This window comes from Cnephaeus nilssonii (genome assembly GCF_951640355.1).
Source record: "Cnephaeus nilssonii genome assembly, chromosome: 15".
Taxonomy (NCBI): domain Eukaryota; kingdom Metazoa; phylum Chordata; class Mammalia; order Chiroptera; family Vespertilionidae; genus Cnephaeus; species Cnephaeus nilssonii.
In genome coordinates this window covers 69,438,980-69,453,689 of record NC_137086.1, presented here as the reverse complement: position 1 = coordinate 69,453,689, position 14,710 = coordinate 69,438,980, and the positions used below count along the sequence as shown (strand labels likewise).

The window sequence follows — 14,710 nt, the reverse complement described above, 5'->3', positions numbered from 1 at the left end:
GGGAGGGCTCACACCATGTGGACGGAGGAGGCAGGGATGAGGGAGGGAGGGCTCACACCATGTGGACGGAGGAGGCAGGGTTGAGGGAGGGATCACACCATGTGGACGGAGGAGGCAGGGATGAGGGAGGGAGGGCTCACACCATGTGGACGGAGGAGGCAGGGTTCAGGGAGGGCTCACACCATGTGGACGGAGGAGGCAGGGATGAGGGAGGGAGGGCTCACACCATGTGGACGGAGGAGGCAGGGTTGATAGTGACTCTGCCCACTATAGCTGACTAGCCCTCCGGGACGTGCTCTGAGCGGAAGACAAAGGCACTGCAGGTGCTGGAAGGGAAGGGCCCGATCACCAGAATCTGTGCTCATTAGAGCTTCAGTTTGACACGTTTGCCAGTTGTGTTTACGTCCTGGTCAAAGAAGAAAATAAAAAGAAACCTTTTGTAAAATGTGCAAGTCTATACAAACGTTGTCCTGCCTCGCTGGACAGGTACAGGTTAATAATCATAAGCCGTACATTGCACTCCACACAGAAGCAAGCAGAGGGAGCACGCTGAGGCCACTGGTGGGAGCTGGGGCTCCCTGCGGACTCCCGGGCCCTGACCCTCCCCGCTGAAGGTGCCCTCGCCCTCCGTCGGGCCTGGGCACGTGCGTGTGAGCCCGGGAGGCGGGCGCAGAGACACTGCCATGAGAACCCTCAATACCAGGTGTTGACAATTTTATTAGAAAACAAGTACAGTCCACTGATCAATGATACATGCTGTACATGAATTGGTGTTTTTACTAAAAAAATATTTGGTATCTGCTGCTGACTTATTGATACACATGAGTCTGCAGAAAGCTCCTCCTCATTAACAGTTACAGATATAATTGTCACAAGTGTCCGGCACGCCGGCTCCGTACGGCAACTGCAAGTAAAACGGGGCCAGGAGGACGGAGCAGAAGCCCCGCTGGGCCGCGCAGCGCCTGAAACGACGCCCTTTGGTGCACGCAAACCCGTCCCCGCACCCCGCTGACAAAACTGTACCGTCAGGGGCGCAGTGAGACCTAGTTCGCGAGGAAGCCCTGACAGGGCAGGCTTAACGGAGCTTTGGGGGGAAACAGAACAAAGGCAGCTCCCAGGGAGCTAGGGGCACACCTTCCTCTGGGACCCTCCGCCTCCTCTGCCAGGCGGGCCGGCCCTGGTGTTTGCCCGCCCCTCAGCTCCTGGCTAGTCCTGAGTGGCTCTCCTGGGACTCCCGTGCGGGCACTTCTACAGCTGACCGACTGTGGGGAGAGGACAGTCCCCCCTTGCACCCCCAAACTGCTGGCCGGGTCCCGAGCGCTGCCGGGTGAAAAGAAGGCGCTCTCTGTAAGAACAGCAGCTCCACAGCCACGCTGTCCCCAAGGCTGCCAAACTGAATCCGAGAGAAACAGGTGGGAAGAGGTGGCAGTGAATCCGTTTCTGTCCAGTTCTGATTACTTTTGAGGAAAAAAATACCAAATGAAAGTTTGTGTTCACCTATAATATTAAATATTAAAAAGACCAAAAACAAAGGCCTGCCATGTCCATGTGACCTCAGCAGACGGCACACAGCAGTGCAGTGCCCGGTTCTCGCTCACTGTCCTGGGACTGCTGTCCAGTGTTTAAAATATTCTTCTGCACCAGAGAAACACAACTTGCTCTCGTTTTTATTTACCAGCATGCATTTACTTTAGGGGAAGAATATATGGAGGCAGAAACTTTTCCAAAAAATCTAACGTGATTTTTGTTAATTCCAACATTCACAGGAATGAGAAGCAGGCACCATCCTGCAAACTACCATTTCTTCCCACAGGAGGCGGGGCGGGGAAGGACAGGTGTGGCCCTGCGGTCACAGCCTCGGCCGCCCTGGACGCGGCGCGGCTGCCCAGCGCTGAGAGTGACTGCTGTAAGCAGCTGCTGGCTTCACAGAATCAAGGCGACGGCCCACAGCGAAAGGTGGTCCGTGGGCACCCTCCACGTAGCACTGCGCAAACCGGCTGGAACCCCCAGTCCGGACCACAGCCCCACAGTGACATGCCAGCGGGTAACTTGGCTTTGCTCCTGACCCGGCGAGCTGCGTGGAGGAGAGCAGTGGCTCAGAAGGGTGGCTAATCTGTGGGTCGTGTGTGACCCAGTGGAGGAGGGAGGGACTTGGAAGTTGTCCTTCCAAAGAAGTAAAGAGCCAAGTGACATGCAGAACAAGGTGGGACAGAATGGCCACCGGGGCACCACAGAAGCGCCCCTCCCTGCACCCTTGTTTTGGACTCTCCCCGGTGGAAAGCCACGGTTACTGTAAAGCCTTGGAGCGCTGGAGAGCCCTTTTTTGTTGCAATGGCATTTTAAAGGTCTCAACAACACCACTGTCTTTGGAGCTGCTGCGGGCAGTGGGTGCGTATGAAAACGCACGCCAGTGGACAGTTCTCCCACATGTCTCCTCCTTCTGAGAAGTAGCGTCTTCCCACCCCTGCCATCAAGGACCCTGCTATCCCTAGTCTGGCACAGCCCCCCTTGAACTGTTGGTGACGTCATAACACTGTCTCTAGATCGTTATATTTTCTAAGCGTTCTGTCCAGTTGTTTGCTCCCCAGGGCCTTTTCCCCGCAGCTCACACGTCCGAGGGCAGGGGAGGCCTTTGGAAGGCCTTCCCCACTCCTCTGCCTTGAGGTGCCTGGGCTGCTGTTGTCACCGCCCTGGTCCCTCAACAATCCGACTCCAGGTGGCCTGGGGTGAAGGGTCATGCGAGGGCACTCTGTGCGTGTACATCAGCAAGGCACAGGCCAGCCCAGTGCCACAGGACAGGCGTCACCTGCTCCCCTAGAGGCACGGGGCCCTCCCCTCGCAGTCTCACCCTGGAGTCGGCCTTGGGGCCGCAGACAGCCGCTGGCGCTGGGCTGCAGGGGCTGCTGAGCCGGCATGTGGTACCGGACCTTCTTCCAGAACCTTGTCTTTGCGGACTGGGACCTCCCCGCCGTCCAGTCCCCTGACCAGCGGATGGCCCCCTGCTTTCGCTTGAGGAACTGGATGGACTCGGGCATTTTCTCGTAGTCCTGGATCTTCTCCAGCTCCAGCAGGACGACTTTGACCCCATCCTGAATGAGGGCATTGTACAGCACGATATGCTCTTCAGACGAACTCCCCAGCCAGCTGAATCCCGATGTTTCTCGGACCAAAATAATAATCAGCCTTCTGCTCTTCTTTATGTTTTCATTGGTGACCTCAACAATGTCTGAGAAACACGAAGCATGGCATAGTAAGTGCAATTTCTATTTACAATCATTCTCTCCAGAACCACAACCCCAGAAGGACCCCCGCCCCCCATGTCCCCTGACACTTGCTTGCCTTACTTAGGGTGAAAGGAGGGTCCCACTGAGAGATGAGCTCAAACACTGGCCCCAGAAGCTGAGCTTTCTCTTAGGACTCAGAGCACTTTCAGGAGAAATTTAAAATCTGTTGTTAAACCGGTTGACCTGTTCCTCTTTTGTTTTATTGTATCGGCTGTAAAGCAATTTTCAGATCTAACTAGCAATTACGTTTTCCAAAACGAAATACAACTTAGTTAATTTTTGCTTCAACAAAATATGAGAAAAGTAAATACTTTGCATTAAATAGTGTGAAAATCATCATTATGCACCACTGAAGAGGGTCTTAAAATTGTCAAATATGTGAGCCTATGCTAGTTGCCTAGAAAGATGAACCCCAATTTATTTAATCCAATTAATTAATAAATTAGTTTCAAAACGAGACTTTTACTTTTCCCTTTACATTCATACCTTCCCCAGCATAGTCATCCCTTCCATAAATGAACAGCTTGTAGCCACACTGTTTTTCTAAGACCTCAGGCAAGATTTTAAACACAAAAGCATCCGAGTGAGAGGTGGACCCTTCCCCAAGGGTCTTTGGATACAGTATGTATGCATCGTAGGTCTTTCCGTCCGGAGCTAAAGGGGAAATGCGACATTTTAGAACAAGGAAAAATACGAGGTTTGGAAAAGTCGATATTGCACACATGCACTTTGGAATGAACGATTATTTCGTATGATGGCATGAATGAAGTTTCAATACAAAACGCAGCACTCCTTTCCAAGTGCTGTGCCCTGACAAGTGTCTCTTTGTTACGTTTACTGCAAAGCTGTTTTTATGTTGCTGATGGCCACCCACATGCAGTGCCCTCCACCTCTCTGCACGGGAAGGGCCTCCAGTCCTCATCTCCCTCGCCATGCCACAATGCCCAATTCTACCATTCTCCCTTCTATGTATTGTTGCAGCATTCATTTTTTGCAAGATTTAAACAAAAGAGAGAGCACATGCATGAAAATTGAGTCCTTTCTTTGATTGGATAGCAAATCTTGGGTGATCTGTCTTCTGCCCAGCACAGAGCAGGATCTGAATAACTGGGTTTATGAAGACGCTCTAAATGCCATTTACCCACCACTATGAGCCTAAAGCAGTAACTTGGAAAACAATGTCAGTCTGTTCAGTTATGAAACTATAATTATATATAAGAATAACTACTATTTTTATATATGTTACATTTCATTTTAAAATTTAAGTAAAAACCCTCTTAGTTATCTTCTATATCTCTTAACTATCCCCTCTCTTCAACAAGAAAAGGTTGCATAAAATAAAAATTGTACCTTTTTTTGGGAGAAAATCGTAGCAAGAATCCCTGTACCAAAGTACAATGTCAACCTTGAAGATTTTATAGATGAAAACAAAGCTCGTAATCACTACTGTTAACATGACAAATATACCAATCGTGTGCTGCTGGAAACTGGGGACTACAGCAGGAAAGAGACGAAACTTTTATTAGAACCAAAAGACTTAAAAATTTGAGCACAACAAATTAAACATGATGATGATCCCAGAGAAACCATATTTGGGACTGGCCTATAATCCCAAATCTCAGATAGTATTAATCCATTCATTATCACTTAACAATGGGTATTAATGTACAAAGACATCTAGAATGGATACCATGTAGAAGAACTACAGTGCCTTGTACTAAATTTCCACCTAAGTAGTATAATACACAATCTCATAGAAAAATAACAAAGACCACAGGATAGAGCACTCTATAGTGAAAGAGTCTAAGTTATTCAAAATCCAGCAAAAGTTCCTAGAGGTAGAGAGTCAGGTGAGAAGGTGAAGGCTAGGGGGAAAGAGAAGGGTGAGGGATGCCACACAGAATGTTTAACACTTCAATGTTCTCCAGGCTTCATTGGCTAATTATTCATCCAACTAGAGGCCCGGTGCACGAAATTCGTGCACGGAGGGGGATTGTCCCTCAGCCCAGCCTGTACCCTCTCCAATATGGGACCCCTCAAGGGATGTCCGACTGCCCGTTTAGGCCTGATCGGGCCTAAAGGGGCAGTCGGACATCCCTCTCACAATCCTGGACTGCTGGCTCCCAACTGCTTGCCTGCCTGCCTTCCTGATTGCCCCTAACCCCTTCTGCCTGCCAGCCTGATCACCCCCTAACCACTCTTCTGCCAGCCTGTTTGCCCCCAACTTCCCTCCTCTGCCGGCCTGGTTACCCCTAACTGCCCTCTCCTGCAGGGTTGATCACCTCCAACTGCCCTCCCTTGCAGGCCGGGTGCCTCCCAACTGCCCTCTCCTGCTGGCCATCTTGTGGTGGCCATCTTGTTTCCACATGGAGGCAGGATCTTTGACCACATGGGGGCAGCTATATTGTGTGTTGCAGTGATGATCAATCTGCATAGTACTCTTTTATTAGATAGGATAGAGGCCTGGTACAGGGGTGGGGGCCAGCTGGTTTTCCCTGAAGGGTGTCCCTGATCAGGGTGGGGTTCCCTTGGGGCGTGGGGCGGCCTGAGCGAGGGACTGTGGTGGTTTGCAGGTGTGCCACGCCCCCTGGCAACGCAAGCGGAGGCCCTGGTATCTGGAATTTATTTTCCTTCTACAATTGAAACTTTGTAGCCTGGAGCAGAGCCAAGCCTGGGGCTCCCTCCGAGGCCCGCAGCCATTTGTTTTGGGGTTATAATTGAAACCTTGTTGCCTTAAGCGGGTGGGCCCGGCCAGGGTGTGCGAAAAGCTTTGCTTCCCCTGTTGCCGGCGGCAACCCTGGCCTGCTCTCTCAAGCTCCATTCTGCCGCCATTTGTTTGAATTTGTTTACCTTCTATAATTGAAACTTTGTAGCTTGAGTGGAGGCTTAGGCCTACAACGGCTGGCAGAAAGCTTGGCTTCCTCTGTTACCTAGGAAACCTTGCTCTCTGTGGCTGTAGCCATCTTGGTTTGGGTTAATTTGCATACTCGCTCTGATTGGATGGTGGGCGTGGCTTGTGGGTGTGTCGTAGGTATGGTCAATTTGCATATTTGTCTATTATTAGATAGGATGATTGATTACGGGGGGGGGGCGAGGAGGAAGGTGAAGGAAAGATAAGGAGAAGAGGGTGGAGAAGAAGAAGTAAGAAAGGGACATACAAATGTCAGGGGTCAGGAGGAGAACCAAGATGGTGGTGTAGGTAAACACTGGTACTCACCACCTCGGACAATAACATTGAAACTACAACTAAAATACGGAACAACCATCATTCAGAACCGCCTGAAATTTGGCTGAATAGAAGTCCTACAATGAGAGAAGTAAATAAGAAAGTACACTGAGATGGTAGGAGGGGTGGAGACATGGAACGGGCTGGTCCAACACCCATGTGTGGTGTGTTTTTTAATCGGGAGGGAGATCATCTCTGTGGAGGCCTCCCATGAGGAGTAAGGGGTCCCAGCCCCACACCAGCCCCCAGCCCAGGGTTATAAAGCTGGGAAGAGAAGTCCCTGTTCAGGTTGTAAAACCAATGGGAATTGTGGCTGAGTGACTCATAGGCAGCTGGAGACACACATGTTCTTCTTAATGGGCCAGAGCATGAACTTACTCGGACTTGATTTCTCTGAGCTCCAGCACTGGGGCAGCAGCTTGAAAGGAACCTGGGACATTCTGGGAGGAACTGGATTGTCTGGCATCAGGGCAAGAATTCAGGGGCAGTTTTTTTCCAGACAGGGGGGGTCACAGAGGTCATTTGTTCCTATGCTGGGACCTCCCCCATTGCAAAACTGACTGGCAGCCATATCTGCATTTCCATCAGCCAGGCTCACACTGTTCGCTCTGCCCTGGTGATTCTGAGACCCCACCCCATCCAATTTGCAGTGGTACTCAAACTGTTTGCAGTGGCTTTTTCATATGAATGGCCTATCTTGGCTCAGGCTTCAGCCTTTCCTAAAATCTCTTAAACAAGCTGCATCTGGCATCAGCGTGCCCCAAACCTATCAATAAGAGGCCCAAGACTGCCTTGCTTCACAGCTTGACCTCGCCTGGGCACTTCCAAGACCAATACAAGTAGCAGCCATCTGCAGATCTCTCTGTAGCTCCTGCCCAGTGGCCCCAGGCAGTGGCTGACTTTGCACCTCCTGGGAGGCCCCTTAGCCTATACACCCGGTGGACAGGTTCAGACCAAACTAGATTACAACTCTACACATCCACAGTGACACACTCAAGAGGCAGACTCAGTGAGCACCAAAGCCCCACTGAAGCAAGTCTGCTTCATAGGGGTGTCTCCTGCATAGCAGCTCTCCCACTGTAGTTGCAGCTGGTCCTTACAGCCAATTGGCCTGGAGGTCAACTCCTTCCAGTGATGCCAACAGCAATCAAGGCTCAACTACAACAAGACTGTGCATACAGTCCACATAGGGGTGCACCTAGAGTGCCCAGCTCAGGTGACTGGGGAGACTGAGCCACTGGGCCCTACAAGACACCTACTATACAAGGCCACTCTACCAATTCCAGGAGACATAGCAGCTCTACCTACTACATAGAAACAAACACAGGGGAGCAGTCAAAATGCAGACAAAGAAACATGTCACAAATGAAAGAACAGAAGAAATCTCCAGAAAAAGAAGTAAATGAAATGAAAGCATGCAAACTACTAAATACAGAGTTCAAAACAATGGTTATAATGTTGCTCAAGGATCTTAATGATAGATTCAAGGAACGTAGTGAGACTTTCAAAAACCTTAGTGAGAACATCAAAGATATGAAAAAGGACCAGTCAGAAATTAAACTAAAGGTGGTGTCCACCAACTAAACTGAAGATGCAGCATTTTAGACGTTCACAGATGAATGTTTCTACAGTATTGCTTACTAATGATCTGAGTGCACTGGTGATGATATGTGTCCTCATTCTCTCACCTGAGCGAAGGAGACCTTTTCTAAGTGGTGTTTCTCAAGGAGCGTGTACAGTGGGCTGGCAGGCACGTGGGTCTGGGTGGTGCATGTGCTCTTCCTATTGTGCCAGTGTATTGGTGTAGACTTGCTCTGGTTTCAGCTGTATTTATTGCTGAATTTCTCAGCATAAACTTATCCCATTGTATTTTTTTTATAAATAAACTAGAGGCCCAGTGCATGATTGAATCATGCACGTGTAGGGTCCCCTACACGCTTTTGCTTTTCGCGGTGGAGCTGGGTGCCTGTCCCCTGGTGCCGGAGCAGACAGGCACCCAGCTCCCCCACTTTTGATGGTCCGCGGCTGCTGAGGGGTCTGCCGTGAACACCTGGCTATCCTGCCATTGAGAGGCGCAGCAGGGTGTCCGCGGCAGGCCTCCTCAGTGGCCCCGGATCTGGCCGTTGAGAGGCACAGGGGGCGGGACCCCTCCCTCAGTGACAGCGGATCCGTGCCTCTCAATGGCCGGATAGGCCACCCCGAGTCCCGACCCCCAGCCTCCCGCCACCCAATCGTGGGCGTAGCGGAGTGATGGTAATTTACATGTTACTCTATTATTAGATAGGATATTTTAACATTAAAAAAAGAAATTAAGCATACACTAACTAAAATAAAGAATAATTTACAGGGATTCAACAGTAGATTAGATGGTTCTGATAATCTAATCAATGATTTGGAATATGAGGAGGCAAAAAACACCTAATCTGAACAGCAAAAAAGAAAAAAGAATCCAAAAAATATAAAGATAGTGTAAGGTGCCTCTGGGAGAACTTCAAGAGTATCACCATCCACATTATGGGAGTGTCAGAGAGAAAAGAGAGAGACAAAGATATTGAAAACCTATTTGAAGGAATAATGACAGAAAACTTCCCTACCTCGTGAAAGAAACAGACTTGTAAATCCAAGAATCACAGAGAGTCCCAAAAAAGAGGATCCCAAAGAGGCCCACACCAAGACACATCATAATTAAAATACCAAGGGTTAAAGGCAAAGAGAAAATCTTAAAAAAGCAAGAGAAAAGCAGTTAGTTACCTACAAAGGAGCACCCATATGACTATCAGCTAATTTCTCAACAGAAATTCTGCAGGCCGGAAGGGAGTGGCAAGATATATTCAAAGTGATGAATAGTAAGGACCTACAACCAAGATTACTCTACCCAGAAAAGCTATCATTTAGAATTGAGGATCAGATAAAGACCTTCACAGACAAGAAAAAGCTAAAGGAGTTCATCACCACCAAACCAGTATATGAAATACTGAAGGGCATTCTTTAAGAAGAGGAAGAGGAGGAGGAGGAAAGAAGAAGAAAAATATGAACAATAAAATGGCAATAAATACATATGTATCAATAATTAAATCTAAAAGTCAAAGTACATGAACAAGGAATCTAATCAACAAAATAGACTGATGAATAAAATAGAACCAGAGGCATGAAAACATGGAATAGATTGATGAATGAATCTCAGAGGGAAGGGGGACAGAAAGAGATTAACCAAAGATCTTATATGCATGTATGCTTTACCTATGGACACAGAAAAAAGGGTGGTGAAGGCCTGGAGTGGGGTGGGAGCTGGCTGGAAGGGGGCAATGCGGGGAAAAGGGGGTATCTGTAAAACTCTCAACAATAAAGATTTTTTAAAAATAAAACAAAAAATAAACATCAGGGGTATGTAGGCATCAAGAAAGAGAACCTGCCCAGACAATGGGCTCAGTGGTTGAGCATCAATTCATGCACCAAGAGGCCATCAGTTCAATTCCCGGTCAGGGCACATGCCTAGGTTGCAGCCTTGGTGAGGGGTGCATACAGGAAGCAGCCAATCAGTGTTCTCTCTCATTGTTGTTTCTATCTCACTCTCCCTCTCCCTTCCTCTCTCTCTAAAAAAAAACAAAAAACAACAACAAAAACATATTCTTTAAAAAGAAAAGAGAACCTAAAAGCTCTCTTATTTTACTTTTTCAATATAAGTCTTTGGCCCATCTGCAATTGATTTGGGTATAAAGTAGAAATCAAGATACACCATTTTCTAGACCAATAGCCAATTGGTTCAATTGATAGTTTATATTTACAATCTTCACAACTGTAACTTCATACAAGATCGTGGTATCTATAGTATAAATCTTATAAACTTATCATTTTTATTTAAGACCATCTTGACTGTTCTTGACTCTTTACATTTCCATATGACTTTTAGAATAAGCCCGCCCACAACACACACACACAGCACACACACACACACACACACACACACACACACACACACACACATATATATACACGCACCCATACTTGCACAGAGAGTGCTGAGATTTTGAGTGGGATGGTTTTTAATCTATAAATTCACTTGGGGACAACTAATATCTTTATAATATTGAGTCTCTCAATCCATGAGCATTGTATATCCCTCCATCTATTGAGGTCTTCTCCAATTTACTCAATAATATTGTTGTTTTTTAGTTTATATTACAGAGGTCTTGAACAGCTTTTGCTAGCTTATTCCTATATCTTTGATAATTTTTATGCTACTGTAAATGATACCTTTTAAATTTAATTCTATTGGTTTGTTATTGGTCTATTTATAGACATACATAGAAATAGTACATATATAGAGACTAGTTATCTTGCTAAATTCATTTATTAAGTCTAATAGTTTGTCTGTTCAGATTTTCTTCCAAGTACACATTCATAAATACCCTATTTTAACTACAGATAATCTTAAAATATTTCACAAATACTCTCAATACTGTGTCTTAAGATTATACAACTCATGAAAATCAATAACTTCTGACACTCTCTCTGGAAAGTGAATATTTAAACTTCCCCCACAGTCAGCTGTTTTGGCTCAGTGGATAGAGCATTGGCCTGCAGACTGAAGGGTCTGGGTTTGATTCGGGTCAAGGGCACATGCCCGGGGTTGTGGGCTCGATCCCCAGTAGCGGGGTGTGCAGGATGCAGCCGATCAATGATTCTCTCTCATCATTGATGTTTCTATCTCTCTCTTTCTCTCTGAAATCAATAAAATATATATATATATTTAAAAAAAAAACAACATTTAAACTTTCCCTGCACATCCATCATTCACCTAAAAATATTCATTAGATACCTACCAAGACCAGATTTAAGTTGCTACTAGTTCTGGAAATACAATAGTTAGGAAGATAAATGGTCTGCAGCACCACAGAATTTGCAGCCAAGTAAAGAAAACTAAGTATGACAACTACTGTGGTGGGTGGGGACCTAGAGTGCTAGTGCCCTCACCTCATCTGTCTTGGCAGAGAACAGTACAGAAGAAACAGTTCAGCCGAGAAGTAAAAAAGGGAAGATGCTATCCAGGTTAACAGGAATCCCAGAGCATTCTGGGCAGAGGGAAGAGCATTGCAAACCTCAAGGTCACAGAATCCTACCATGGTAACATAAAAGCACATTTCCAATAAACAGCTGTATTGTTTACCTGGGTGTATTAATTGGATATATGCTGAATTTACACCATATTTATTCCTGGCTACACAGGTAAATGGATATAGATAAAATTTACTTTTCACTTCTGAAATATTAAGCATTAGGATGATTGTATTCGTTTTTTTGGATGAAGGATTTTCCACTCTGTTCAAAAGAGAGAGAGAGAGAAATAAAAAGTTGTTTTAAGTAAACTGCATTAACAACAAATAAGACACATGCATGGTTTTTCTCTTTATTTGTTGTATAAATTACGGCAGAAACAATCACCAGCCTACGCACAGGTATAACAATCAGGCTGTTAGCAACACTGATGGAGATGTTATGGACCTAAGTTCATTATCAGTAAAAGACTCAGTAGGAGAGAAACTGAATAAAAATCACCAGCTTCCAAGAAGAAAAATATGAACATATGCATTTTTGTCTCCATGTAGCACAGAAAAGAATATATGGAACAAGAGTAGAGCAGGCAGATGGCAAAGGGTTTGAAGGTGATGCTAAGGAGTCAGGAGTTTATCCCTAGAGAGGTTAAGGAGCCCCTGGGGACTTGAGAAGTGAAGGGCATGATTCTTGGCCCCATTTTATGCGTCCTTTTTAGATTGTTTAATAAAAAGTGGAATAACATGAAGATTGCTTCACCAGAATGTTGCAACATATGTGACTAATTTAACGGAAAGCCTTCCAAGTGGTCCTGAATTTGCACTACGATGACATGCATTTTTATCTTAAACTAGAGGCCTGGTGCATGAAATTTGTGCATGGGGGAGGGGGAGTCCCTCAGCCCGACCTACCTGCACCCTCTCCAATCCGGAAGCCCTCAGGGAATGTCCTACCGACGGCTTAGGCCCGTTCCCCACGGTTCTCTGCTCTCTGCAGGGCCTGCCTGCTCCACACCACGGCAATGGGCAAGCAGGCCCTGCTGGGTGCTGCCTGCGGGCCCACTGGCCTGCTCACGGGTTGCTGCAGCTACAGCCAAGCAGGCCCCGCTGTCTGCTGTCAAGCTGCACGGCCGCCGATGGTCCCGGGAGCCTGTGGGCGTGGCTTGGTGCGGCCGCCCTTGCCTCCCAGGGTCAGCAATGGTCCTGGGAGGCTGTGGGCTTGACGCCCATTCCTGGGACCCAGGCTGCTTGGCACCGCCCTGCCTTCGGCCGCTTGGTGCCTGCCTATGCAAATTAACCCGCCATCTTTGTTGGGCTAATTTGCATACTCAGTCCTGATTGGCTGGTGGGCGTCACAGAGGTATGGTCAATTTGCATCTTTCTCTTTTATTAGTGTAGATGTACAAGCTCTTGTAAATCCTGTTTAGCTTAACAAAGCTCAATATGGGTGGCAAAGGGCCAATCAACTGTCAAGTAACTTTTGCTATTAGGTTAAACCATCAAGACTGTATAAAGTATGACGTGCGATTTAACACCAAAACATCTCTGCTGCGGTTGGCGCTCGGCATACTTACTGTATGTAGTCTTCCACCAGCACTGGGTCGTCGTCATCAATTAGCGACCCGTTCCACTTCCAGTAGACAAAGTTAGTGTCAGGGCCAGTGACATTGCACACCAACTGTAGCTGGGAGCCTGCGAAGCAGTGCATTTTAAAGCCTAACATTAATTAATTTTCATGTGATCCATTTATCTATATTAACAAATGGCTATTGGATACGAATTTTAAATTATAGGAAAGCACAAAGAGAAAGAAAAATCAGCCTTACACTTACCACCTAGAGATAACCACTATTAATAACGTTATGTATCTCATTCCTTATCCTCTCTGTGTACACATGCGATTACTTAAATGGGGTGTTATTATCTACTATTTGTAATTATTATTGTGTTGGGAATGTTGGCTCACACGATTAGCCTTCCAAAATAGGCTCCTTTGTAGCTGGTTCAGCATTACGCAATCAGACAGAATATGATAATCATTTCCCTAGTGCTAAACACAACCAGTTCCTAATTTTTCATTATTATGATTACTATTCCAATGAGCATTCTTGTACATCAATATTGTACATTTTCTGAAACAGCACTCTGAGTAAAAATCCAGAAGCAGAATCCAGTTAAAGGAGATACTGTTAAAAGCCAGCCCCTCTCGCCCACACAAGACTGCACTTCCCACTCGCCCAGCAGGGAGTGCCGTGCATCCACCCAGGCTCCCCCCAGTCAGTGCCGACTCAGAGGGGAAAAACATTCCATTCACATTTTCGACTGTATTAATGGCGAATCGACATGTCTTTTATAAGCTCAGTGTTCATTTGCCTTTAAGAACTGCTGGTTATCCCTGCTGTCCGTTACTTACTGGCATTATTACAGTATCTCCATCACACATGGAACTACTCCAAAAGCCCTCAGTGTTGCTTGCTTTCATCTCAATTTTGTTTATGGAAATCCTTTGGTAAAGATATTTTTATTTTTTGTTTGGTCAAATTTATAACTGTTTATCTGTTTTCACTATTTTTTTCTAAAATCCTCCTCTACCACCAAATCAGGAAAATATCCATGTACATTTTACTTGGGGCATATAATACTTCAGTTGTTTTATTGGTTTAAGGGGCCAAGAAAGGCTTAGCTGTTGCAAGGGTTTGTGGCCCTCAAAGTGCCAGAGTACATCGACAGACAGCATCTGTGATGCTACGTTCTGAGAAAGGAGCAGGGCTGGAGGGAAATGCCTTTTTAGGCTCCCAAAGGGGCACAGGGATGAAACAAAGCCTGGGTAACCCTGCTTTCGATTCTATAGGCCCATATGTAATTTTGAGTTATACATGCTTGTTAGTTTATATCTAAGAATTTCTTTATATTACCATACATCATGAATAACAAATTAACAGAATCCATAGGTCCCAACTCTTACCTCTAATCCTTGTCTTCTTGCAGTTACTATTACAGAAGAGAATTCTCTACACTAACTTGATTTTTGATTCTCTGGTACCAAAACCTGTCTTTACACTTAGACCAGCGGTTTCTAATGGAATGTCCAGTGATGGTGAAAATGTGCTCTATTTGTGTTAATCCTGAAGTCACTGGTCACATGTGGC

General features: G+C 46.2%; 1 protein-coding gene across 1 annotated transcript in view; it reads right to left on the bottom strand.

The window, feature by feature from the left end:
- Nucleotides 1–697: 697 nt before the first annotated feature.
- IL1R1 (interleukin 1 receptor type 1) overlaps nucleotides 698–14,710 on the bottom strand; it is a 56,850-nt gene continuing 42,837 nt past the window's right edge. Inside the window, exons 7-11 of the mRNA XM_079792437.1 lie at nucleotides 13,136–13,253; nucleotides 11,678–11,829; nucleotides 4,635–4,778; nucleotides 3,771–3,938; nucleotides 698–3,226 (exon numbers count right to left, since the gene is read on the bottom strand). Of these exons, the coding sequence (XP_079648563.1) occupies nucleotides 2,763–3,226; nucleotides 3,771–3,938; nucleotides 4,635–4,778; nucleotides 11,678–11,829; nucleotides 13,136–13,253 (1,046 nt within the window). The 3' untranslated portion in view covers nucleotides 698–2,762. The remainder of the gene's footprint in view (nucleotides 3,227–3,770; nucleotides 3,939–4,634; nucleotides 4,779–11,677; nucleotides 11,830–13,135; nucleotides 13,254–14,710) is intronic.